At 47.5% G+C, this 25,082-nt stretch overlaps 1 protein-coding gene and 1 pseudogene across 1 annotated transcript in view; both read left to right on the top strand.

The window, feature by feature from the left end:
- ano3 (anoctamin 3) overlaps positions 1 to 25,082 on the top strand; it is a 334,095-nt gene that overhangs the window by 92,023 nt on the left and 216,990 nt on the right. Inside the window, exons 9-10 of the mRNA XM_070898640.1 lie at positions 9,451 to 9,585; positions 15,400 to 15,496. Of these exons, the coding sequence (XP_070754741.1) occupies positions 9,451 to 9,585; positions 15,400 to 15,496 (232 nt within the window). The remainder of the gene's footprint in view (positions 1 to 9,450; positions 9,586 to 15,399; positions 15,497 to 25,082) is intronic.
- Positions 5,061 to 5,239, top strand: LOC139280479 (U2 spliceosomal RNA; annotated as a pseudogene).

Here is a 25,082-nt window from a genome sequence, read left to right as displayed (position 1 = left end):
GCCATGATCAAATTGATTGGTGGTGCAGGCTCAAAGGGCCGAATGGCCTACTCCTGCACCTATTTTCTATGTTTCTAGTTCTTAATAGCAATGTGTTGCTATGAATTCTTAAGCAAAGAACCCATGAGGAAAATACATTACAACCACCACCTTCTCAAGGGCAATTGGCGATGGTAAAAAATGCTGGCCTTGCCAATGACGTCTACTTCCCATGAATGGATAATAAAAGCAGAAAGATGCAAAAGTAGGGGAGATGTTATTTCATCACCAACAACTACAACTTAGTTATCATTGTCATTGCATTATCTAGATATAAAATAAGTGTGTATGATAATACAAGCATAAAATATAGTTTGTTCTAACACAAATGAGGATAAAATGGGATCCATTCTCTCAAAAGTGAGGAGACTGACTCGAGGAAAGAAGACATCACATAGAGAGGGGAACAAGATCCCGAAGCAGTAATATTGCTGTACCATGAAGCATTTTTCATGAAGTAAACTCAATACAAATTCAACGTCGTGTACTGAAGAAGTTATAATTGAGGGGATATGGGCTGTATTTTCCTGTTCTGAGTTGACAAAGGGTTAAGTGCTTTATGTTTGTACAATTTAAGAACTGCCAATTAAAATGTCAGCAGAGTCTAATTTTCATGTGAGCAACATCACTTTAAATTTGCAGCACACCATTTCTTTTACATTGTAAATTTGTGCACTCAATTGCAGTGGTCTTTAAAAGGAATATATACATCCAGTGCCAAATCTAACTGTGACCATAGTTGGGCCATAGTAGTGTCAGTTGTTGAATGATCTTTGTTCTACCTTAGCATCTTTCCTTAATAGAAAAACTCATGGCTGAATGATTGAGATTGTGTGCTCCTCCTAGCCCTTCATGAATCTTCCTTACCAAAGCATAGACCATCGAAATAATAATCCTGGCATTTCTCTGCCTGCAGCCTGCTGAAGAAGATTGACTTAGTTAGAGCATAGATATTTCAGCTCTGGTAAAAGATCCTGGGCTAGAACCTGCACTTTTGTGGTTATCGTCCAAAAATGGGCGATATTTCTGGCGTGGGCGTTAAAAAAAGGGTTTTCAGATCACCGGCTTCTCGCCCATTCCCAAAGCACTTAGTTTCCACTTTTGAAAATGGGCATTACTGCGAGCGATATAAAATGGGCGGTAGCGTTCAATTTTTTTTGACCTTCTGCCGTAAAGTATGGCCGTCCTTAGCAACGGCATGGCAACACTCGAGTCCCGCGATTCTGGAGGTCAAGGGTCATCATGACATGCGCAGAAGAGGAGACAGAGAAAGGGAGCTCAGAGGGACTGAAGGTGTGCCTGGGTGTAGTGTGGCTGCTTTGGGACGAAGGAGGGAGACTTTACAGCTTCACAGCAAGTAGGCAAACAAAAAGTAGCTGTTACCAGCCACGAATTTGACCGAATTTGGCCTATAATGTAGAGAGAGGAGGAGGCATCACAGCACGCTGTGGAGACTGATGCTGGAGAGAGCAGTGAGGTGGGAGAGGAGCACATTGGAGGGCGCAAAAGAACCAGGAGTTTCTCGGACGAGGCAAATGCCTCCCTCCTGCAGGAGGTCGAGTTACGCTGGGGTGATTTGACACTGGGAGGGCGTGGAAAGCCAACCCTAAAGGCATACCAGAAGATATGGACTGAGATAGCAGAGGTGGTCTCATCGGCGACCAACGAGGTGCGTGAGAGCAACCAATGCCTCAAACGATGGAACGACCTTGTGGGATCCGCAAGAGTAAGTATTACATTGATTTACATGTACTTACATATGTATATAATTTGATTTGTAACAATCATGAGTGACTTTCATCAGATGTGAGGTCCTTCACTTTTACCAGGAATGTTTTACTCAAAGCCTGCGGTCACAGTGTACATCTTTAGGTAAAGAATGATAAATATCATAATAATCATGATTACATCTGTCGGTTATGTGTTGTATCAGTGCCTGTGACAGTACCTAGCAATGATATCATGTAATGATCTCATGCCATGTCATACTGTCACCTTTGATAGAAGAAGCTATCGACGATGAGGTCCATGCAGAGGCGAATGGGTGGGGGGCCACCAGTCCCCAACGACATCACTGAGATGGAGGAGCGGGTGCTTGCACTTATGGGGAAGCACACCCGGACAGCCATGGAAGCATCTGCAGACCCTAAAGTGATGCCATGTGAGTAAAGCTTACACCATTGCGTGATGTAAAGTTCATAGATGCCACACCCACTCATATCCGAACAATCATATATGATAGATGATTTCTACAATTGTCATAAAAATAATGATGGCCTAATGAAAATTATTGCAATGCAAATACCGTATATACTCGCGTATCATGCGACTTTTGAAGACCTAAATTGTAACCTAAATTTGGGGGGTAGCATGATACGCGAGATACAAAATTTGCGGGTGTGAAGTGCTGGCCAAGATTAGGCTGTTAGGCTGTTAAGCAGACCGTATCCACGCTGAATCTCGGCAGGTATCTCCTGGGCTGGATTGCAGCCTCTATTGTCACTTGTACTGTATCTTTGCTGTGGTCTAGAGATCGCCACCCACAACTCCCTCTGAAGTTTGCTGCATTATTAGAGGCTTTAACAATCAAATCTCCATCTATCTCAGCCCATGCTTCTTTTACCCGCAAACACAGTAGAGGCAAATCCGGAGCCTTCATATTCCCTCCCTTCGTAAATGATTTCTCTCCTTCCATCATCCAGTCATTCCATTCCTTTCTTATATTGTCTTTAAATGGCTTATTAATGGATACGTCAAGTGGCTGAACGACGCTCGTCAAGCCAGCCGGAATGATTGCTATATCGGTGTTCGATTCGCGAACAGCTTTCACAACAGAATCCACTCGATGTTTCATGATTCGGTTGTTAAGGTCTGTATTCGATCGTTGTTATGTGTTAGGGTACTTGTTACGTGTTGGGTACTTGTTAAACTTGTTTGAAAGCCTAGCCTAGTGGCATCTGGTATCTCAAAAAAGTGACTCGCATGATACATGAGATATATGATAAAATCATGTTTTGGGGACGAAAATTTAGGGGTCGCATGATACGTGAGATCGTAGGATACGCGAGTATATACGGTATGTTGATGGTCATGAAATGTGATGTCTGTGATGACTTTGATAGCGATGGTGCTTTTGTCGTACATATACTGTGTGTAGCGCTGGACTCACCTTGTCACACTAGCACCCCCTTCTCCTCTAATAACCTCGTTTGTGTTTTGCAGCTCAGCCAGCAGCACGTATCAAGGCAAGACGACAGAGGCCAGAAGGTGAGGCCACAGGACAGGATTCGGCGGACGATCCTACATCATCTGCTGCTGAGGAGGTCTGATTCTCGCCCGTCAATCCGCTGGGTTTGTTCTCCACAAGTGAGAGCGCGGACTTCGAAGAACCTCCATCGCCACACTCCAGAAGCTATTCCACCCCAAGGCCATCTAGTGGTCCTCCAGTCATTCACGCCTCCAGTCTGGAAGTACTGGGCCCAAGCACCTCACCACAGGGCACCCCATTTTTCCCCAGGAGGTCCCATGGATGCGGCAGGTCTGTGCCACGAATGCCACGAGAGCGGAGAGATGGTACAGTTGTCCAGGAAGACTGGAGATATTGGTGACCAGCTCATCGAAGCATTGGGGGGCATATCCCGACAGCTGGCCACCATGACCGAGTATATTCCACGGATGGGGGAGTCCCTGGATGCGATAGCCAGGAACACTGCTGCTACAGGTCTCCCAGTGGTCCCTGTGCGCGGCACTCCGCCCCTAGGCTCCGCACCACCACTGCAAACGACAGATGAAAGCAAGGACCAAGATCTTGCTTCTGCATCACAGAATGTTGCCCCCTCGGCATCCCCTGCTCCCGTACCCGGCCAACGACCGCATCTGCCTTCATCCCTCCCCAATGAGGCAACGCCTGAGGAGCTCCTCGGCCAGGTGCCGTAAAGCGACAAGGGGAAGGGGTAAAGGTGGGGAGAAGAAGAGGACGGGGGAAGGAAAGTGAGGTGCATGTGCACAGGTGATGGCTGTATTATATCACCATCTGGGTGTATGCAATTTGTTGCAATGTATGGGGGCTGGGGTCCAGCCTCCTGCTTTGCCTTTGTATTCTGTGTTGCTGGACATGTTGAACATGTGATTTATCTCAATGGTTGAAAAAGTGTGGTGTGGGCGGGGGTTGGGTCTTATTGCCTGTGCTGCTTATAATTTCAGACCAATATTGGTATTAAACTTTTGTTATTGATGATAACCTTGTTGCGGATTGTCTCAGATAGCTAGTGATTCCTAACCGTGAAAATGTTAAATACAACTTAACATCAATCAACGTAAACTTGAACTGGCACTAAGGTGAATGGGCACCATTGATGTCTGAGCTGCACATACACAGCAGTGTCTCAGCGTTGTCACCCACATCAACGCTCTTTCAGGCAAATCATTCAGATATCAGCTCCTCAAGTAAGAGTGGGATTTTAAAAATGACAGCCACACCGCTGGCGTTCATTCAGAACTGTTCCACTTTTTGTCGGTGCTTTTTTGGGCAAGCGATATTGTGGGCGATATGTGTGCGAGGTGGTAAAATTGACACTGGGCATTCTGCTGGGCGTTAGTTTCGGTAAATATGCTCTTCACAACAAGAAAAAGTGGGCGGTTAATATTGAATCCCGGCGTTACATCAGTGCGGAAATTAAGGCTGGGCCATATGGGCGTTGATTTCGCCCATTCTGATGATTCCGCCCAAAAAAAGTGGGCGGGTGGTAATATTTTTTTCCTGCCGTTAAGCACATGGGGAAAGTAACGCTCGCCGATAAGTTTCCTAAAAATGGGCACCAGTTTCCATTTTGTGGCTGAATGGGTGATATCTGGGTGTTATACATCATTTCAGTGGTACAATGGGCGTTAAGCATGCAAAAAAAGTGCAGGTTTCAGCCCCCTGACACTGAAGGAGGAATGCTATGGTATCACCTTGTAGAAACACTGGCCCTGATTACTTGAATCGGTGGTGAATACGCTCTTACTAATACTTATATATTTAGGCTTCTCGGCCTTTTGGCTAAGATCAAGCGTAGTATCTGTTCTTATCAGTTTAATATCCCCTATGGGGACATGATATTGAATTGATTTTTGGACAGGGAGCTGGATCAGGGGCATGCCCCGTCCACTCCATGCACCGACCTGGTATTGCAATATTTCCAGGAACGGTGCAACTTCGCCTCTCGGCCTTTTGGCCTAAGATCAAACACATTGGCGCAAAGTGATCTTTGGCGTTAGAGTTGAGCTGGAACGAAATTGGATTAAAAAAAAAAAAAAAAATTAGGCTGCTATACTCTCACTTCAGCGTTGATACTGCATATTGTAATGAAAGTGGCATTAGAACCCAAGAGTCAGATTGGTAATTTGATTCCCAAGTGCACTGAAAGGAGAATTGTCACCTTCAGGAGAGAGTGGGGCCGAAATTCATTGCAGCCAGAAAGCTGGTGGTATTAAGGCCTTTTTTCCCCGATTAGCGGCGCAAAGTTTGCGAAGGCCATTGGATCCAAATTCAGCTTTTTGACCACGAAAAAGTGTTCCAGTCTTATTAGCCCTTCAAACCTGAAATTTTGCAGTGTTAATTGGGGCGTTATTGCAGCACAGGGGCGAGTGAACGAGCATATCGGTGCTGTTTTGGAGAAGGTGGCCGTGGCTCTTCAAGAGTCGACGGAGCGTCGAAGTGCCATCATATCTGGTGGCTTTCAGACTGTGGCTGCTCTCATACAGTCTCAGCTGGATGCCCCCCTCAGTGTTGCTTTCGCGGCTGGGACCACAGCACCGACCTGAGCTCCCTTAGATTGGTGGTGGTGGTATTGTGTCGCCCCTGGTGAGTTATTCAGGCTCCTCAGGCTAGGATATGGATGATGCGCTCTCTCCATTCGCAGCATTCCTTGCCCCAGAGCTGTCACTCCGCCAATGCCTCCACGCATGGCCAGGAGGGTGTTGAGCAGTCTGGCTCTTCCAGGCCCAAAGCTGCTTAAGGGTGTCCAGGGCACCTGCAGCTTCCACACAGGGAACACAGCAGCCTTCCCAGTCCCATGAGACAGTCACAGGGGAGACACTGAGGCGAAGTCACAGGTTAGGCACGCGTAAGATCATCATAGGCAATCCCTCGAAGTTGAGGATGATTTGCTTCCACTCTAAAGTGAGTTCTCAGGTGGCTGAACAGTCCAATGTAGGAATTACAGTCTCTATCACAGGTGGGGCAGACAGGACAGTGGTTGAACGAAAGGGTGTGTGGGGAGCTTGGGTTCCCGCGTGCTCCTTCCGCTATCAGCGCTTGTTTTGTGCCATCGATGTTTGCCCTTGCTGACAGTAGGGTCTCGAGGTGTGGAAAATGGTCCACGTTGTCAAAGGCGTCACCATGGATTTTGATGACTGTGGGGCAGTGCTGTGTGGCGGGTTGGTGGATGACCTTTGTCTTATGGATGTTTAGTGTAAGGCCCATGCTTTCGTACGCCTCGGTAAAGGCAAGTGTCGTCTGCGTACTGTAGTTTGACGCCAGAGGATGCGACGACCTTGGATCTGGCCTGGAGGCATCGGAGGTGGAACAAATTCCCATTTGTTACCGCTCGGATTGCTGAGCTGGGGCGACGTTTCCAGTCTGAGCCCCTGCATTGAGATTTCAGGTTTCTCTCTGTGAATTTCGGAATCTCTATTTCTCTCTCTCTATCTAGTTTTTTTTCCCCCTTTTCTCTTTCTCTATTCCTATTTCTCTCTTTCTCTATTCCTATTTCTCTCTTTCTCTCTCTCCCAATCAAATTTTCTCATTCCTTTTCGCAATCCCTTTCCTCACTTCTTTCTCTTTCTCCTTTTTTGCTCCCTTCCTTTGCTCTCTCACCCTCTCTCACTTTCTTTCTCTTACCCTCTCCCTCTCTTGCTCCCTCTCTCTCTCTCTCTTTCTCTCACCTTCTCTCATTCACCCTTTCTCTTTACCTCCCCCTCCCTCCCTCTCTCCCTTTCTCTCTCCCTCCCTCTCTCCCTCTCCCTCCCTCCCTCCCTCCCTCTCTCTCACCCTCTCCCTTTCCCGCTCCCTCTCTCCCTCTCACCCTCTCACCCTCTCTGATATCACCAAATGTGCAACGTCCCCATAGTGCCATGTTTGCAAAATTCAGTCTTTCGCCTGGCGCTTACACCGGCAGGGGAAAGCAGTCAGTCCAGCAACGATCCCGGGGTGATATAGTCCAGAGTGCAAGGTAAGTGGTGAAATTTCACTTGTTCAACTTTCATTTATTTGTTGCAGTAGTGGGGAAGTGTGGGTGAGGTTTATTGAATTTTTCAACAGGATTTTGTTTTTCATCTTTAGGCACTAGGATGTCGGCATCCTAGCTCCAAAAATTGAGTAGGCCTCCTGTGCTATTGCTCTGTCAGTGCCGGAAGAGGAGTGTGAAATGCTTCTCTTTGCACTCCACACCCGTCTTGGGACGATACAACTGAATATCCCACTATGAGGTGAAAGTCATCGCCCAACGCTAAAGATGACATCATCGACTCAAACGGGCAATACCAAACTTCTAGCCCTTAGAGTAGCATAAAATTAAAAATAAGAATAATGTGATGAGGTTGAAATATTAAGCAAAACTATATTTGCACAGCTCTAATATGTATTGCTCTCATGGATGGAGATGGCATGCCTCAACTTGTTGCAACATGTTAAACAACAGATAGACAGTGCATTAATCAACTACACAAAGCATGAACTATTGTAGTACATTTGTTGAAGATTGCACAGTACTATACACATTGATGTTACAGTAAAACCTAGGGGAGGGAAAGCAAAGATTTTAATATTTTGAAAATGTAAGACTTAATTGGGCCAAATCTTGTCGGAGTGGGGCATCTCATGGATACACCTTATTTAAACTGTTTCCTGCAATCTTGAGCGCAAAGTCTTTTTGCAGCGTAACTTGCTGGAAGTGTGAGCTGAGGGCAATGGGCGATCTGGAACCTAAGTGAACGGTGGGACACACAGTCTATCTCCTTTACCAATAAGATTTAAGAATCGAGAAATAAACAGGAATGACTGAGAAGGAGGGTGAATTAGAGTCAAATCGGTAGAGAAAGAGAAATAAAGAGAAAGAACGAAAGACTTGCATTAATATAGTGCCTTTCATGACCACCGGATGTCTCAAAGCACTTTAGAGCCAATGAAGTACTCTTGAAGTGTAGTCACTGTTGTAATCTGGTAAACATGGCAGCCAATTTGCATACAGCAAGCTCCCACAAACAGCAATGTGGTAATGACCAGATAATCTGTTTTGTTATGTTGGTTGAGGGATAAGTGTTGGCCAGGACACCGGGGGTAACTCCCCTGCTCTTTTTCAACATAGTACCGTGGGATCTTATGCGTCCACCTGAGAGAGCAGACAGGGTCTCGGTTTAACATCTCATCCAAAAGACAGCACCTCCGCCAGTGCAGCACTCCCTCAGCACTGCACTGGAGTGTCAGCCTAGATTTATGTGCTTAAGTCCCTGAATTGGGACTAGAACCCACAGCCTTCTTACTCAGCGGTGAATGTGCTATCTAGAGCTACAGCTGACAAAGAGAGAAAAAGAAAGATTGGATTAAGAGAGAGAAAAAAAAGACAGAAAGGAAAAGTAAGAATAAAAATGTAAAATTTAAAAGCTCAAATTTAAAAAAATCTCTAACAATACTCTAATTTACTTCCTACCTGTCAGAATGAGACTCCTCAGTTTAAATTGTTCAATTTATGGGTCAGAGAGGTTGATTGGCAGTGCATTAACAATTATCACGTCACTACAAAGGTACTTGCGTTGTTAAGTTCCAGCCCTAATTTTCTGTGACAAATTTAATGAGCAATTAATGTGCAAACACAGCAAGTTCTTAAAAATAACAGGACGGCTAAATGCGAAATACTGTTTGTGCAAAGCAAATGGTGGAGTGGCGTAAATCGATCAGCAAGTTCTGGAGATTCGCAACTCACGGCATACCTCTTGATCCCCTGAACTGATTGGCCGATGTGATCTTTATTAGCGGCATGCATCATTAACGCATCATTATTTTTCCCACAAGATCAGGCCCAATGCATATTGCAACACATCATCAAGTCCTCCAAAATCATATGCCCAAAGTAATAGGTAATATAAATTGAGAAGGTAGGAGGCAAGAGCAGCCTAGACTAGAAGAAGAATTTGTGAAATTTGTGTATATTTATATTTCTAAAGGTTCATTATAGTCTATGAAATAAAACTTTTGCCGCATCTTTTTGACATTTCTCTTTAGGTGTGTACTTCTTCCTACATTTTCGTTACATATTTACATATGCTAGTCAACATCACTTAGCAACAGTTTTCATTCCTCCAACCTTTCACAGAAGACAGGGCCCAGTACAGTGTTAAACAATGCTAATGCTTTTGTGTTATTCACTATAGGCGATACTTTGGCGAAAAGATCGGCCTGTATTTTGCATGGCTGGGATGGTATACCGGGATGCTTATTCCTGCTGCCCTGGTCGGATTATTTGTATTTCTTTATGGATTATTTACAATGGATTCCAGCCAAGTCAGGTAGGAAAATGTTGCAATTCCCGAGTAGATAATGGAACAATTCGGACCTGTTTGGTAATTGTTTCATTGACAATTGAACTCTGTGAACAATAGTCATTGGGGCCGGAATTGCCCCGCGCCTTGTTTGGGGGCGGTAGCCTTCCAGGCCGGGGTCCTTTACCACCCGGGCAAGATGTCCCGCTCCCGGCATGCCATTGGGCTTTGCACCCTCAAATGCACAGTCTCAGGCGCTCTGCAGCACTGAGTTCAGTTAAAGGGGAGGGCCACTGTTCGCTCTGCATGCCCTTTGGTGGCCAGCACCAGGGAAGCGCTCGACCGGGACAGTGGCCCGGCACTCAAAAGGTTGTACCCAGTTGCATGATGGCGGCCCAGTCGTGGCGAGGGCCGCCATTGTCAGGCCGACCAAAGAGTCAACTGACAAAATAAAATTGTGGCCCGGGGCGCACACAGCCTCCCCTTTGTGGGGCGCCCCTGGCGGATGTCAGGGCCCCGCGAAGCTGGCGCTGGCATCGGCCCACGCCAGCCTCGCGGCCTGTGAAGGGCAAAGGGGTTGGCGTGCGGGGCGATGATGTCATCTCCTGTTGCCTGCCGGCCCGGGGGCGCTAACTGCGTGTTGCAACACCATCGGCAAATCGCCCCCAAAAACTCTCTGGCAATTTTTCCCGTGGTGCTACCGCCGCCCGCCCCCGGGCGAAAAGGCCATTGTGGCCCGTTAGCGGCTCCCAGAGACGCGAACAGGGCACAAAAATGGCGCGATTCCGACCCCATTGCTTTTTGAGCCTATCATTTAAGGAACAGGAAATTGCCATTGTATCCCACAAGTCTATCCCTTTATCGGAAGTCAATTCTTGTGACCATTTGTTTCACCATCTCCCTCAGTCTTCTTTATCTCCAGAAACTCCTCCATTTATCTTCTGAATCCGTCGATATTATCTGCTTCGATGGTCTTCCCTGTTGGCTTATTCCCCAAATCCATAACTTTTGGGGAAAAATATTCCCTAGCTCCCTCGCTTCCTCATAACCTTGTCATTTTAACTTGTATTCTCTGGTACAGGCCCCACCACTTAAAACCTCACATTTAAAATGGACCAGTCACTTATATCGGCCAAAAAACAAAAAACATTAACCATTTGCATTGCCGTCAATTTTCAAAGTTGCCGGTTGTATCTTCTTTAGTGCTCCATTTATTTTGGTCAGAAAGAGTTGGAGGCCAGTGTCTTATTGCTAGGTAAGCCAATGATTGATTCCAGAACTGCAGATTATGGGTGCTCCAAATCCCCTGTGACAAATTACAAGGCATCCTGGTGAAGTTGTAGTTGCCTGAGCTGGGCCAGCTTGTGATGAACGCCATCGACTGGGACCAGGAATCGGCCTGGGACTGGGAGCCGATCACCATCAGCTGGGAATGGGACCTGGGCCACAGTCAGCGGGGAATGGGACTTGGGCATTGGTCAGTGGGGAATGGGACCTGGGCCACGGTCAGTGGGGAATGGGACCTGGGCCACGGTCAGTGGGGAATGGGACCTGGGCCATGGTCTGTGGGGAATGGGACTTGGGCCATGGTCAGTGGGGAATGGGACCTGGGCCATGGTCAGCGGGGAATGGGACCTGGGCCATGATCAGTGGGGAATGGGACCTGGGCCATGGTCAGTGGGGAATGGGACCTGGGCCACGGTCAGTGGGGAATGGGTCCTGGGCCACGGTCAGTGGGGAATGGGACCTGGGCCACGGTCAGTGGGGAATGGGACCTGGGCTGTGGGGAATGGGACCTGGGCTACGGTCAGTGAGGAATGGGACCTGGGCCACGGTCAGTGGGGAATGGGACCTGGGCCATGGTCTGTGGGGAATGGGACCTGGGCCATGGTCAGTGGGGAATGGGACCTGGGCCATGGTCAGTGGGGAATGGGACCTGGGCCAGGGTCAGTGGGGAATGGGACTTGGGCCACGGTCAGTGGGGAATGGGACCTGAGCCACGGTCAGTGGGGAATGGGACTTGGGCCATGGTCAGTGGGGAATGGGACCTGGGCCATGGTCTGTGGGGAATGGGACCTGGGCCATGGTCAGTGAGGAATGGAACCTGGGCCAGGGTCAGTGGGGAATGGGACCTGGGCCATGGTCAGTGGGGAATGGGAACCGGACACTGTCAGCCTGCTTTACCCATGTTGGGTCACCCTGTTCACATATTTTGTTGGATAGAATTACATAGAATTTACAGCATAGAAACAGGTCGTTTGGCCCAACTGGTCTATGCCGGTGTTTATACTCCACATGAGCCTCCTCCCACCCTACTTCATCCAACCCTATCAGCACATCCTTCTATTCCTTTCTTACCTAAATGCACTTAAATGCACTTATGGTATTCGCCTCAACCACTCCCTGTGGTAACGAGTTCCGCATTCTAGCCACTCTCTGGGTAGAGGTTACAGCTGAAACTATCACTGGATGAGTGCAGCTGATGTAATTTCTAACACAGGGATTGCATTGATTTAGAACAAGACATTTCAGGGTGAATGACTACAATACAGTTACCTTTTTCATGGCCGTTATACCGTATATCACCAACAGTGGGCAGATCACATTCGGACGAACGTACCTGCTATAAGTGGCAGCGACTGCATTTGATTCCTTCCTCACAATGAACAATTTGCTTGGATAAACATCATCATTTTCCTACAGAATCTCGAAAACATCAATTAGATTACCTTCAAGTCTCCATTTTTCACAATGCAGAAGAGCTTCTTTCATCTTTAATAATTTAAATTCCTTACATTCAGAATCATCCACGTTACTCAGCACTGTACCTTTTCAAGTTTAGTAATATCCTTCCAAAGATTAGATGACCAAAACTGGACACAGTACTCCAGTTGATATCTAACCACTGCCTTATACATCGACAATACAACGTCTTTTGATTTGTCCTGCTATTGTAAACTTGTACCTCAGTTGCCTTTTCTACTCCTAATCAATCCTGTGCTGATAATATAATAGATGTATTCACTATATAAGCCTGAAATCTCTTTCCAATTAAGTTTCCATATAACACAAACTGCGTTAAGATTTATTACTCCCATGCGCATTATTTTATACTTACTGAATTACATCTACCACCTTTTGGACCAGTTTTCTTAAGATCCATGCACTTCTGATATGTAGTTGCATTGTACCTCACTTTGCCCTTTCTCTATTTCATCAATGCCAACGAATTCATTTATAAGAAATTCATAAGGAGCTGTACAGCCATCATATTGTAATTTGCTCCGGCAGTTGCACCAGACTTGCATTCCATTCACAATGAAGATTGATGACAGCTGTTGACTTTCATGGGAGATATCACTGAATCCAAAATTTTCTTTCCCCATGTGATGAAAATGTAATATGTTTTTTCTGCACATCATTATACACAATAGGACTGAAATTCTGCTGAGAGCACATCCCTCAGTTCACAGGCACAGTCCACACTACTGGCACAGGGAGGGGATCTCGTAGAGCTCTACATACAGCTGGTGGCCTCCCATTTTCGATTAGGCCATGGGCTGGGAGCATGCAGGCTATGGAAAGGGTTACTCGAGGGCAGGAGCTTAAAGATGCAGGTGCATTTCCTTAAAGGTTCAAGAAAGTGGTGACTTATACCACTGTGCAGTTGTCCCAATCATTGGTGAAATTTGGAGTTCTGGCTGCAGGCGCTGTCAAAGTTACATGACTGCCTCTCTGGTGAAACATAAAGTGGTGAAAAGCCCCCAGCTCTTCAATTTTCTCGAAGTAACAGTGGAGTAGTCTGTACACACAACTCCTTGGGTAGCTAAGGGTGCATTCAATTATCTTCTGCTCAATTTTCCTCATCCTCCAGGTCTCGCGGATAGAGAAATTCCCAACAGAATAAGAACATAAGAACATAAGAATTAGGAGCAGGAGTAGGCCATTTCGGTCCCTCGAGCCTGCTCTGCCATTCAATAAGATCATGGCTGATCTTCTACCTCAACTCCACTTTCCTGCACTGTCCCCCATTCAGAGACGTCAGTTACAGTGAAGCTTTATTGAATACTATGTGAAAAAGAGACAATGAAACAAAATTAAAGATGGAATGAGCTGCAGTGCAACAGCACTAGAGTAATTCAGCTCAATTAACCCAAAGACAGCAAAGAAACGAGATAGAATTACATAGAATATACAGCACAGAAACAGGCCCAACCAGTCCATGCCAGCTCCGTTCAAACCTCCTCCCATCCTTCCTCACCTAACTCTATCAGCATAACTCTCTGGTCCCTTATCCCTCACATACTTATCTCGACTTCCCTTAAATGCATCCATGCTCTCGAGCAATTAAAAATGGGCAATAAACACTGGTCTTTCCAGCGATGCCCACATCCCAGGAACAAATTTTTAAAATTGATTCAAGTCAACCACTCCCCATGGTAGTGAGTTCCACATTCCCACCACTCCCTGGGTAAAGAAATTTCTTCTGAAATCCCTATTTGATTTCTTGGTGACTATCATATATTGATGGCCTCTACTTTTGCTCTTCCCCTCAAGTGGAAACACTCTCTGTCTACTCTTTCACAACCTTTCATATTTTTAAAGACCTCTATTTGATCACCCCTCAGCCTTCACTTTTCAAAAGAAGTTTGTTCATCCTTTCCTGATAAGTATAACCTCACATTTCTGAATGGTATGAAAACACTGATGCTAATAAGTCAAACAGCACATCTTTGAGAAACCCAGGAAGGGCCCTCACCTAGCTGTATACCTGCTGTGTTTGTACAGGTGTGCACCAATGATGTCGCCTTATAGGTGTGAATTGGTGGGAAATGCAGGGCTGGGAATCTTTAGCCTATATATTAATAAGGGCGGTTTACATATGCGGGGTTGGAGTTTCAAATGGGAAACCCGGAAGTCTGCATTTCCCTGTATGCTATTAACTCCACAGCCTGTACCTTTTGGCCCGGATAGGTTTCCTACCCAGAGATCGGCCTGGCCAAACCAGTGGCCGCTATTGTTGGGCAGAGTTAACCGACAATTAAAACAAAATAGCGTCCGTGGCGGTGCGCCCTCCCCTTTAAGGGAGGCCGCACTGCCCAGCCACCGGCTGCTTCCCGCCTCGGGAAACTGTCAGGAGTACCGACCGGCGGTGGCCACACTCCCGCACAGCAATTATCCCCACAGGGCAAAAAAGGGGTTGCCGCCAGGTAGTAAGGGTTTAGCGCATGGCCGACAATGGGTCGGAGCGCCAGGCGGGGTGGAAAGTAGGGGCGCGGTGGAAACCCATTTTCGCCACCTCCGGCTTAGGGGCAATTGTGGATGAGTCGGACCCCCGGCCTGCCCCCGGTGGGTAAGACCTTACTGCCCCCTTACCTCCACTTAAGGGGGCAATTTCGTCCCCTCGGCATTTTAGCTTACTATATGTAACCTTGTCCAAGTCTTCGGCATTTGAGGCCAGCATCTGTGGTGCCCTGCTCACACCCTCTTGGAAGTTTGAGCACCCTGTTTTCTGTTTCTAAGTTGATATTTTATACATACTCTCAGGTATGTCAATTGGGTTCTGATAGCCGTTATACTATCATCTCTGTATTGATGTACACCTGAAGTTTTTCCTCACTTACATAAAGGTTGTGATATGAACCCAGTTTTGTGTCTAATTCTATGTCTTCTAATGTTTAGTATCATAAAATGTTTAAATCTCTTGTGAAGTGTATGACAGAAAGTGTGTAGATAAAAAGCAGGTATGTAATTATGGAGGCTTGAGGACATTTTGAGATTCTTATTACATTGTGCGTATAGAAGAGATATTTTGTGATTTATTTTATCTTAATTTTCCAGCAGGGAGATCTGTGAAGACAGTGGTCCCCTCATGTGTCCAATGTGTGAATATAAGTGTTCTTACTGGAGGCTGAATGAAAGTTGCGTCTCCGCTAAGGTAACAGATTTCTGTTGCACAACATAACTTTTAGTTTGCGCTTAACTTTTGAAATTATACTGAAAGTTTCCACTTGCAGATAAAAATAATAAGGATATTTCTCTAATAACTTTGAAGTAAAAAGATGTTCAGAAGTAATCTTCCGAGTGTAGGATTGAGTTAGTTCCAATAGCCTCGGTTTTGTTGGGCAAAGGGTGTTAGGGTTATGGAGCCAAGGCGAGTAGATGGAATTAAAATCCAAATCAGCCTTGATCTAATTGAATTACCGAACAGGCTTGAGAGATTGAATGGCCTATGTTCTTCAGGCTTATTATACATAGGCTGTAATGTCTATATGAAATTGTACTCTGTGTAATATTTAGTTTTATCGTCATTTGTTAATGTGTTTCTTTCTCTCTCTACTATGCACATTATGCAATATGGAGAGCATTCTGGCACATTTATATCATCATCATCATAGGCAGTCCCTTGAAATCTAGGAATTCTTGCTTTCACCAAAAGTGAGTTCTCAGGTGACTTAAACAGTCCACTCCGGGAATTACAGTCTCTGTCGCGGGTGGGACAGACAGTCGTTGGAGGAAAGGGTGGGCGGGGAGTCCGTTTTGCCGCATGCTCCTTCCGCTGCCTCTGCTTGTTTTCTGCATACTATCGGCGACGAAACTCGAGGTGCTCAGCGCCCTCCCAAATGCTCTTCCTCCACTTAGGGCGATCTTTGGCCAGAGACTCCCAGGTGTCGGTGGGGATGTTGCACTTTATCAAGGAGGCTTTGACCATATACAATAGACACCTCAAATCGCTGGAGAAATACCACCAGCGATGCCACCGCAAGATCCTGCAAATCCCCTGGGAGGACCATCGCACCAACGTCAGTGTTCTCGATCAGGCCAATATCCCAAGCATTGAAGCACTGACCACACTTGACCAGCTCCATTGGGTGGGCCACGTTGTTCGCATGCCCGACATGAGACTCCCAAAGCAAGCGCTCTACTCAGAACTCCTACGTGGCAAGCGAGTCCCAGGTGGGCAGAGGAAACGTTTCAAGGACACGCTCAAAGCCTCCTTCTTAAAGTGCACATAACTTGTATGGATTAATATGGGCTAAAGTAACAATATATATCTGGTTTAAAACTGGGTGGAGCTAAGTCATTTATCATTAGCAACAGTCCATGGCCCATTTTCCTCCTGCTGTAAGTCGTGTATAATAGGTTAACAACTGATGCTATTTCCGATTGAGTAATAATGTGTTAATAGCACTCAGTTGTCCTGGATCAGCTGATTTGCACTAGGTACAGACATCAAATTACATAGAATCTACAGCACAAAATCAGGCTATTCGTCCCAACTGATCTTGCCAGCGTTGATGCTCCACGTCCAACCTAGCAAAGTCCTTAATAATTTTAAAGACCTCTATTAGGTCACCCCTCAGCCTTCTCTTCTCTTTTCTAGCCTGTTCTGCCTTTCCTGACAGTTATAGCCTCTCAGTCTGGTATCATCCTTATGAATCATTTTTGCACCTTATCCAGTGCCTCTATAATCTTTATATAATATTGAGACCAGAACTTCAATTAAAGGGGAGGAACCCTGTGCGGTCTGCAGTCTCTTTGGTGGCTGCCAATGTGCCGCCAGGAACACCCTTGACTGGCCCAACTTCCCGGCACCAAAAACAGAGTGCTGGGCTGCAGAATGACGTTCCGGTTATGGCGAGGGCCGCCATTGTCGGGCTGACAGAAGATTCGGCAGACAGAAAAGCATGGCGGCCCACGGCGCAAACGGCCTCCCCTTAAAGGGGCGTCCCAGTGGCTGATGTCTGCCAACTTCGTGGGTCGGGTGGAGCCGTCCTCATCGCCTGTGGGGCAATTTCCCCCGTGGGGCGCAAAGGGGGCAGTGCGGAACGGTGAGGGATTGGTGCGCAAATTGGATGCAAATCGCAGGGAGTGACACTGATGACACAACGCCCCCCCCCAAATCTCCAGGGCCATTTTCCCAGAGGCGCTATTGACTCCTTTCTCCGTGCGATAACCTCGTTGCACCCCCCCAAAGGAACTAATGGGGCAACGAGGTTAAAAAGGGCAATTTCGCCCCCTTAATATCCAAGCTGTATTCGGCCCCTTATTCTTCCTACAAAAATGTAACACCTCACCCTTGTACTGTGTCTGGTATAGGGACCACATTTGTAGGAGGAGACAAAATTTGTGCATACGTGAAATTTAAAAGCAAGAGAAGGATGAATGGGAAGTGTTGCAATGGGGGCGTATAATATTTTGAAAGCCTTTAAAATGATTTAAAATGCATTTCAACTCATAGCAGCCTTTGCCAAGGCTGAACAGGTAGTTGGTTAAGAATGGGCAGACGTGCAAAGTAGAAGCTGCAGTCGACTGATTTTGACCCTCGCTGTGCCAGTCCTGGTGCATGTTAGCAGCAGATGTCCGCACAGCAGATGGCATGACTCTGCTGGCCCAGACGCTCTGTAAACACTTCTCCACAGCTGTTGGTAGGTGGCTTTGCCAATGCCTTCAGATATGGTCTGTGGCTGAACACCCTGGCGTACCTTTGTTCATACTTGAGTAAATAAAGCTCAATATAGGTGTAATGTCCTTACTCTACTGTATGAAACCACACGAGGCACATTCTGGGAACAAGGTCACTCTGTGACCTTACTTCTTTATTCACAGGACTCCAAGTGATGACCCTGCGTGGAACCTCCCTTTTTATACCTGTGTGATCAGGTAAGGAGTGTCTCCCACAAGTTCACCCCTTGTGGTCAAGGTGTGCATCTAGGTTGAGTGTATGCAGTAATACAGTGGTGTTACATTGTGGTTACCGACATGACATCACCTCCCCTGCCCGCCCCCCCCCCCCCGGCCCCCCAAAATCTGATTGGGATCATAGGTTTAGTCTTTCAGGTGGTCTGTGCTCCCTCGTGCAGTGCCTCAGTTGGGGCTCTGGTTGTTGGACGCTGATGTGAGTGTCTGTCACCTGTGGTGATTCCGGGATGACCACAGAGACTTTGCATTCTTCTGAATGCTCTTATTGCTCGTTCACTGGCGGTATTGTGAGCTCCATCTCATGGTCTTCTTCAGCTTCCTCCGATGCTGAACCTTTTTTTTACTTGGTCCAGATGCTTACGGCATATCTGACCATTGTTGAGTTTTGCCACGATGACCCTATTCCCCTCTTTGTCAATTGCAGTGCCCTCAAGCCATTTGGGCCCCATGGTGTGATTGAGGACGAATACAGGATCATTTATTTCTATACATCTCCCCCTCGAATTACAGTCATGGTACTCATTTTGTGACATGCGCTTGCCCTCAACTATGTCGGTCAGGACTGGGTGAATGAGGGACAACCGAGTTTTGAGTGTCTGTTTCATGAGTAGCTCTGCAAGCGGAACCCCCGTGAGCGAGTGTGATCGGGATCTATAGGCCAGCAGGAGATGCGATAGGCGGCATGGTAGGGAGGGTCCTTGAATCCTGAGCATACCTTGCTTAATGATTTGGTCCGCACGTTCCGCCTGGCCATTGGAGGCCGGCTTGAATTGATGCCATTACCCGACAGTCCTGACGTGGTTGATGCCATTACCCGACATAAACTCTCGGCATTTGTAGCTTGTGAAACATGGGCCATTATCACCAACCAGGATGTACGGCAAGCAATGGTTTGCAAAGATCGCACGGAGGCTTTCCACGATGGTGGATAACGTGCATGAATTCAGAATGATGCACTCGATCCATTTCGAGTACGCATCTACCACGAATGGGCCCATGTAGTCAACATGAATGCGTGACCATGGCCTGGTGGGCCAGGGCCACAGGCTGACCAGGGCCTCCCTGGGGGCATTACCCAGCTGGGCACACGTCGTGCGCCTGCGAACACAGTGTTCCAGGTCTGAATCAATTCCAGGCCACCAAACGTGTGACCGGGCAATGACCTTCATCAGCACAATGCCTGGGTGCTCGCTGTGGAGTTCCCTGATGAATGCCTCCCTGCCCTTCTGCGGCATAACTACCCGGCTGCCCCAAAGTAGGCAGTCCGCTTGGATGGAGAGCTCATCCATCCGTCTGTGGAACGGTCTGACCTCCTCAGGGCATGCTCTGTGTGCAGGCGCCCAATCCCCAGCCAGGACACATTTCTTAATCAGGGATAGGAGGGGATCTCTGTCCAGATTTTGATCTGGCGGGCTGTGATGGGGGAACCTACGCTGTCGAAGGCATCGACAGCCATGGCCATCTCAGCACTTCACTCTGCTGCCCCCTCAGTGGTGGCCAATGGAAGTCTGCTGAGCGCGTCAGCGCAATTTTCAGTGCCGGGCAGGTACCGGATGGAGTAGTCATAAGCAGCCAGCGTGAGAGCCCATCGCTGTATGTGAGCTGATGCGTTGGCATTGACAGCCTTGCTGTCTGACAACAGGGATGTTAATGGCTTGTGGTCCGTCTCTAATTCAAGTTTCCAACCAAAGGGGCACTGATGCATTTTTTTTACACCATAAACACATGCAAGCGCTTCCTTCTCAACCATGCCATATCCCCATTCTGCTTGAGAGAGCGACCTGGAGGCATAAACCACAGGTTGTAGTTGACCCTCAGAATTGCCCTGCTGCAACACGCACCCAACCCCATAGGATGATGCATCACATGTCAGAACCAATTTTTTACAGGGTTCGTACAGGGTCAACAACTTGTTTGAACAAAGTAGGTTTCACGCCCGATCAAAAGCCCGTTCCTGACAGTCCCACCAAAACCATTCGCAACCCTTACGCAGGAGCACATGTAGCGGCTCAAACAACGTGCTCAAGTTCGGCAAAAAGTTCCCGAAATAGTTCAACAGTCCCAGGAATGAACGCAACTCCGATGTGTTGCAGGGCCTGGGTGCTCGTCGAATCGCCTCTGTTTTGGATTCGGTGGGCCGAATCCCATCTGCAGCAACCCTCCTGCCCAGAAACTCAACCTCAGGAGCTAAGAACACACATTTAGATTTCTTGAGTCGCAGGCCTACTCGGTCCAGTCGGTATAGCACCTCCTTCAGGTTGTGGAGGTGTTCCTCGGTGTCTCGACCCGTGATGAGGATGTCGTCCTGGAATACGATTGTTCCAGGAATGGATTTAAGCAGGCTTTCCATGTTTCTTTGCAAAATCGCGGCCGCTGATCGAATGCTAAATGGGCACCTGTTATAAACGAACAGTCCCTTGTGCGTGGTGATGGTGGTCAGTAGTTTAGATTTGTTGGCCAGTTCCTGGGTCATATAGGCTGAAGTGAGGTCCAACTTGGTGAAAAGCTTGCCGCCTGCCAGCATGGCGAAAAGGTTCTCCGCTCTCGGGAGCGGGTATTGATCTTTAGGGACACCCGATCGATGGTGGCCTTGTAGTCATCACAGATCCTGATAGAGCTTTTAGAACGGGAACGATAGGGCTCGCCCAGTCGCTGAATTCAACAGGCGAGATGATGCCCTCTCTCAACAACCGGTCCAATTCACTCGATTTTTTTCCCGCATCACATACGGCACCGCTCTGGCTTTGTGGTGCACTGGCCTGTGTCCGGGGTGATGTGTATCACTACTTTAGTGCCTTTGAAAGTCCCGACGCCAGGTTGAAATAGTGAATCGAATTGTTGCAGAACTTGTGAGCACGAACTTCGCTCCACAGATGACATTGCATGAACATCCCCCATTTCCAGTTCATCTCGGCTAACCAGCTCCTCCCCAACAGTGCGGGACCATTGCCCGGGACAATCCACAGCGGCAGCCGATTCACTAACCGGTTGTGTGTGACAGCCAACATTGCACTGCCTAGCACCGTAATGATTTATTTAGTGTAAGTCCATAATTGTGTCTCAACACGTGCAAATTTTGGTCTACTGGCTTTAAATTGCCATAGCTTCTCAAATTGCTCAACACCCATGAGTGACTGGTTGGCCCCAGTGTCCAGCTCCATGCGTACAGGGATACCATTTAACAAAATCCTCATCATCATTGATGGCGTTTTGGTGTATGAACTGTGAATATTCGCCACATGGAGCCGCTGAACCTCGGCGTCCATCGATTTGCCCCAAAAGTCATCCTGCCTCAAAGAACCCTCTTTTGGTCCATATGCCTCATATATTAGTCTGGTTGCAGACTTCCTGCACATTTGAGCTAAGTGGCCACTGAGATTGCAGTTCCTGCAGACAAACTGTTGAAATCTGCAAGATCTATCTGAGTGTTTTCCCCCACACCTCCAGCATGAGTTAAAGTTTCCATTGTTGGGAACAAAGAGACTATGGCTAGGCATTCCGCGCTAACTGTCCCTTTGACTGTTCCTGAGCACCCTATTAGTGGGTGTCAATGGCCCCATCCCGGGCCACATTGTCCGCTGTGATGACGTGAATGTCCGTTCAGCCTGCCATTGTCTCTGTTGAAGTCCTACTCTGCGGTCTATTGCTGCCTGAGAAGTGTCGAACTGCCCCTGCCTGCCTGCGGGGCTCTGAGCCACATTGATGATGTTAATTCCCTGATCCCTCGCCGCCTTAGAGGCAGAATTGCACGCATATATTATTTTCGTCTCTTCCTCCCCCGCCATGAAAGTTTGAGCTAGCAACGCCGCCGCTCCCAAGGTCAAATCCTTGGTCTCAATTAATGCCCTCGATAAATAAATCCCTTAGCATCTCCCCCCTGCAGGCGTCTGTGAACTTACAGAGGCTGGCCAAATGCCGGAGGTCCGCTACGAAGTCCGATATGCTCTGTCCTTCATGACGTCGGTGGGTGTAGAATCTGTGTCGGGCCATATGTATGCTACTCGCTGGTTTGAGGTGTTCTCCGATCAATTTGCTAAGTTCTTCAAAGGTTTTGTCCGCCAGCTTTTCGCGTGCTAGTAAGTCCTTCATGAGAACGTAAGTCTTTGGTCTGCAGCTGGTCAAAAGATGAGCCCTTCGCTTGTAGGCCGCTGCATCCCCCAGCCATTCTTTCATAACGAAGCTTTTGCTGAAGCCTCTCGATAAAATCGTCCCAGTCTTCCCCAACACAATACCGTTCCTCTGTGCTACCGGTGGCCATTCTCGTGAGTCATGAATTCCCGTTTCTCGCCGCCAATGTAATGTCCTTACTCTACTGTATGAAACCACATGAGGCACATTCTGGGAACAAGGTCACTCTGTGACCTTACTTCTTTATTCACAGGACTCCAAGTGATGACCCTGCGTGGGACCTCACTTTTTATACCTGTGTGATCAGGTAAGGAGTGTCTTCCACAAGTTCACCCCTTGTGGTCGAGGTGTGCATCTAGGTTGAGTGTATACAGTAATACAGTGGTGTTACATTGTGGTTACATACATGACAATAGGGAGCTCCTGAATAATGATTCAGCATAACAGGTAGTCAGGCCTTCACACATATCTGGCCTGCTTTCACAACATAACTCTTAATGAGTCTGAACTGATCATCTGCTACATCGATTTCTGCTGACTTTTAAGCAGAGGTGCGTGTGCAGGTACCAGCTAGGGAGAGTGGGGCTGCACAGAATGCCTCTTGTATATAAAGAAAGAAAGACTTGGATTTATATAGCGCCTTTCATGACTATCGGATGTCTCAAAGCGCTTTACAGCCAATGAAGTACTTTTGGAGTGTAATCACTGTTGTAATGTGGGAAACGCGGCAGCTAATTTGCGCACAAGCAAGCTCCCACAAACAACAATGTGATAATGACCAGATAATCTGTTTTTTTGATTGAGGAATAAATATTGGCCAGGACACCGGGGATAACTCCCCTACTCCTCTTCGAAATAGTGCCATGAGATCTTTTACGTCCACCTGAGAGAGCAGACGGGACCTTGGGATCTCATCCGAAAAACAGCTCCTCTGACAGTGCAGTGCTCCCTCAGTGCTGCAATGGAGTGTCAGCCAAGATTTTTTTTTGTGTGATTGTCCCTGGAGTGGGACTTGAACCCACAACCTTCTGACTCAGAGGCAAGTGTGCTACCCACTGAGCCACAGCTGACACTATATCCTGACCCATGCACCCTTGTGGATCCTCCTCTTCTTTCCAGCTCCTCATATTGAGGGAAACCCATTATACCCACAATGTAGCTGCAGGAAAAAAAAGAAAATTAGTATAAAGGCTACTGAGAACCTCTGTGTCATAAGAGGGAAAAAAATGCAAACACGCAAAAAACAATCAAATAGAATTGACCTCGGAACTGCAAAAGGGTGTTTTTTGGGGGCCCTTTTAATGTTCTTGTCTGATCTGTTCATTGCTTACCAATCCTGGTCCTCCAGTTATGTTGCCCTTGGATGTCACAGCAGCAGAAAAAGACACTGGTGTCCTCAGAACAGTACTGTTGTGTTGTTAAAATGGAGTTGCATGTCTTTTATGGACCCAAATGCTCTGCACCTCTTCGTGATGTTGCTGGGGGTCCATTTTGAGTGCAATTGAGGCACTCACCCACCATCATGGATAGTTGCCCCTTTTCCCTCACTGTAATGCACTGTAATGCCCTGGGAGCAGGAGCACACAGATTGTTAAACTGAGAAGAATCATCCCCTGTGTGTCTGAACTCATTAAGCATAGGTGGATACTGCTACATGTCTGTGTGCAAACACTATGAACTATAATGGCCCAAAATGACTGGTAACACTAAGCACATTCGCAGCAGTAATTGAATAATGTACAGTCATCGGTGAAATGGAGACACAATTCCCTTCATTTTCCTGCCGAGTTAAATGCCCTTAGAACTTTCATTATTTATGGTCACATTTTTCAATATACATTTTACATCCCACTTAAGTGATCAATTATTTAACAGCTGAAAGACGGTATGAACTGCAACACTTCTTGGCATGTGTGTGTCACTCAGGTATCTTTTAGCAGCTCCCTAGGGAGCTCTCCCTGAACAAACCTTCCTCTGGACAATCTGCTGCCATCCTTCAACTCTCTCCTTCAACCTCCCCCCCCCCCCCCACTGCCCACTGTTTAAGTCCCCTCTGGCCCTAACTTTGATCCCCCAAAGTATTTTCCTACCCTGAAACCTGTGCTGCAAGGGCCCACTGCCCACTGTCCATCGTCCATGCCCTAATCACGACTTGCCTTCCAGATCGACCTCCCTGCTGCCAAGTGCCTCCAACTGGACCCTTGCTTCTCATTCCCTACTGGCTGACTCAGCTGCTCCATCCGATTCCCGGCAATCTCACCGGCGGTGAGCCTTCGACCAACTCCAACCACAGGTTTAGGCCCTACCTTCACTCCTCGCCCTCATGCACGAGCCGTCCCTCCGGCGAAGTTCGGGCATTCCTCCCTATGGCGACGTCCTGGCCTTCATCCCTCCAACGACGTTCTGGCCTCCCCCCGGCCGCTGACCCCACTCAATGGCAGAGTCTCTGTCGAGCACGTGGTGTGCACAATGGCTGTGGTCACTTTGACCTCTCCTCCTTCCACAAAGTATACCTCTGACCATACCAATGCCTGCCCTCAGCCAGACCTCTGTTTTCTCACCACCTCACCGAAGGGCGCTGCTCAGCGTCGAGCTAACAGCTCGCATCCCGTCGTAGGCAACTAGGCTCATACAGCAGTGCCTGGTCTCCAGTTGTCTTTCTCACCCTTGCCAGTGGACCAAAACCTTTCTCT

Source organism: Pristiophorus japonicus, chromosome 14 (genome assembly GCF_044704955.1).
Source record: "Pristiophorus japonicus isolate sPriJap1 chromosome 14, sPriJap1.hap1, whole genome shotgun sequence".
Classification (NCBI taxonomy): domain Eukaryota; kingdom Metazoa; phylum Chordata; class Chondrichthyes; family Pristiophoridae; genus Pristiophorus; species Pristiophorus japonicus.
This window is presented reverse-complemented; position numbering and strand designations above follow the sequence as displayed.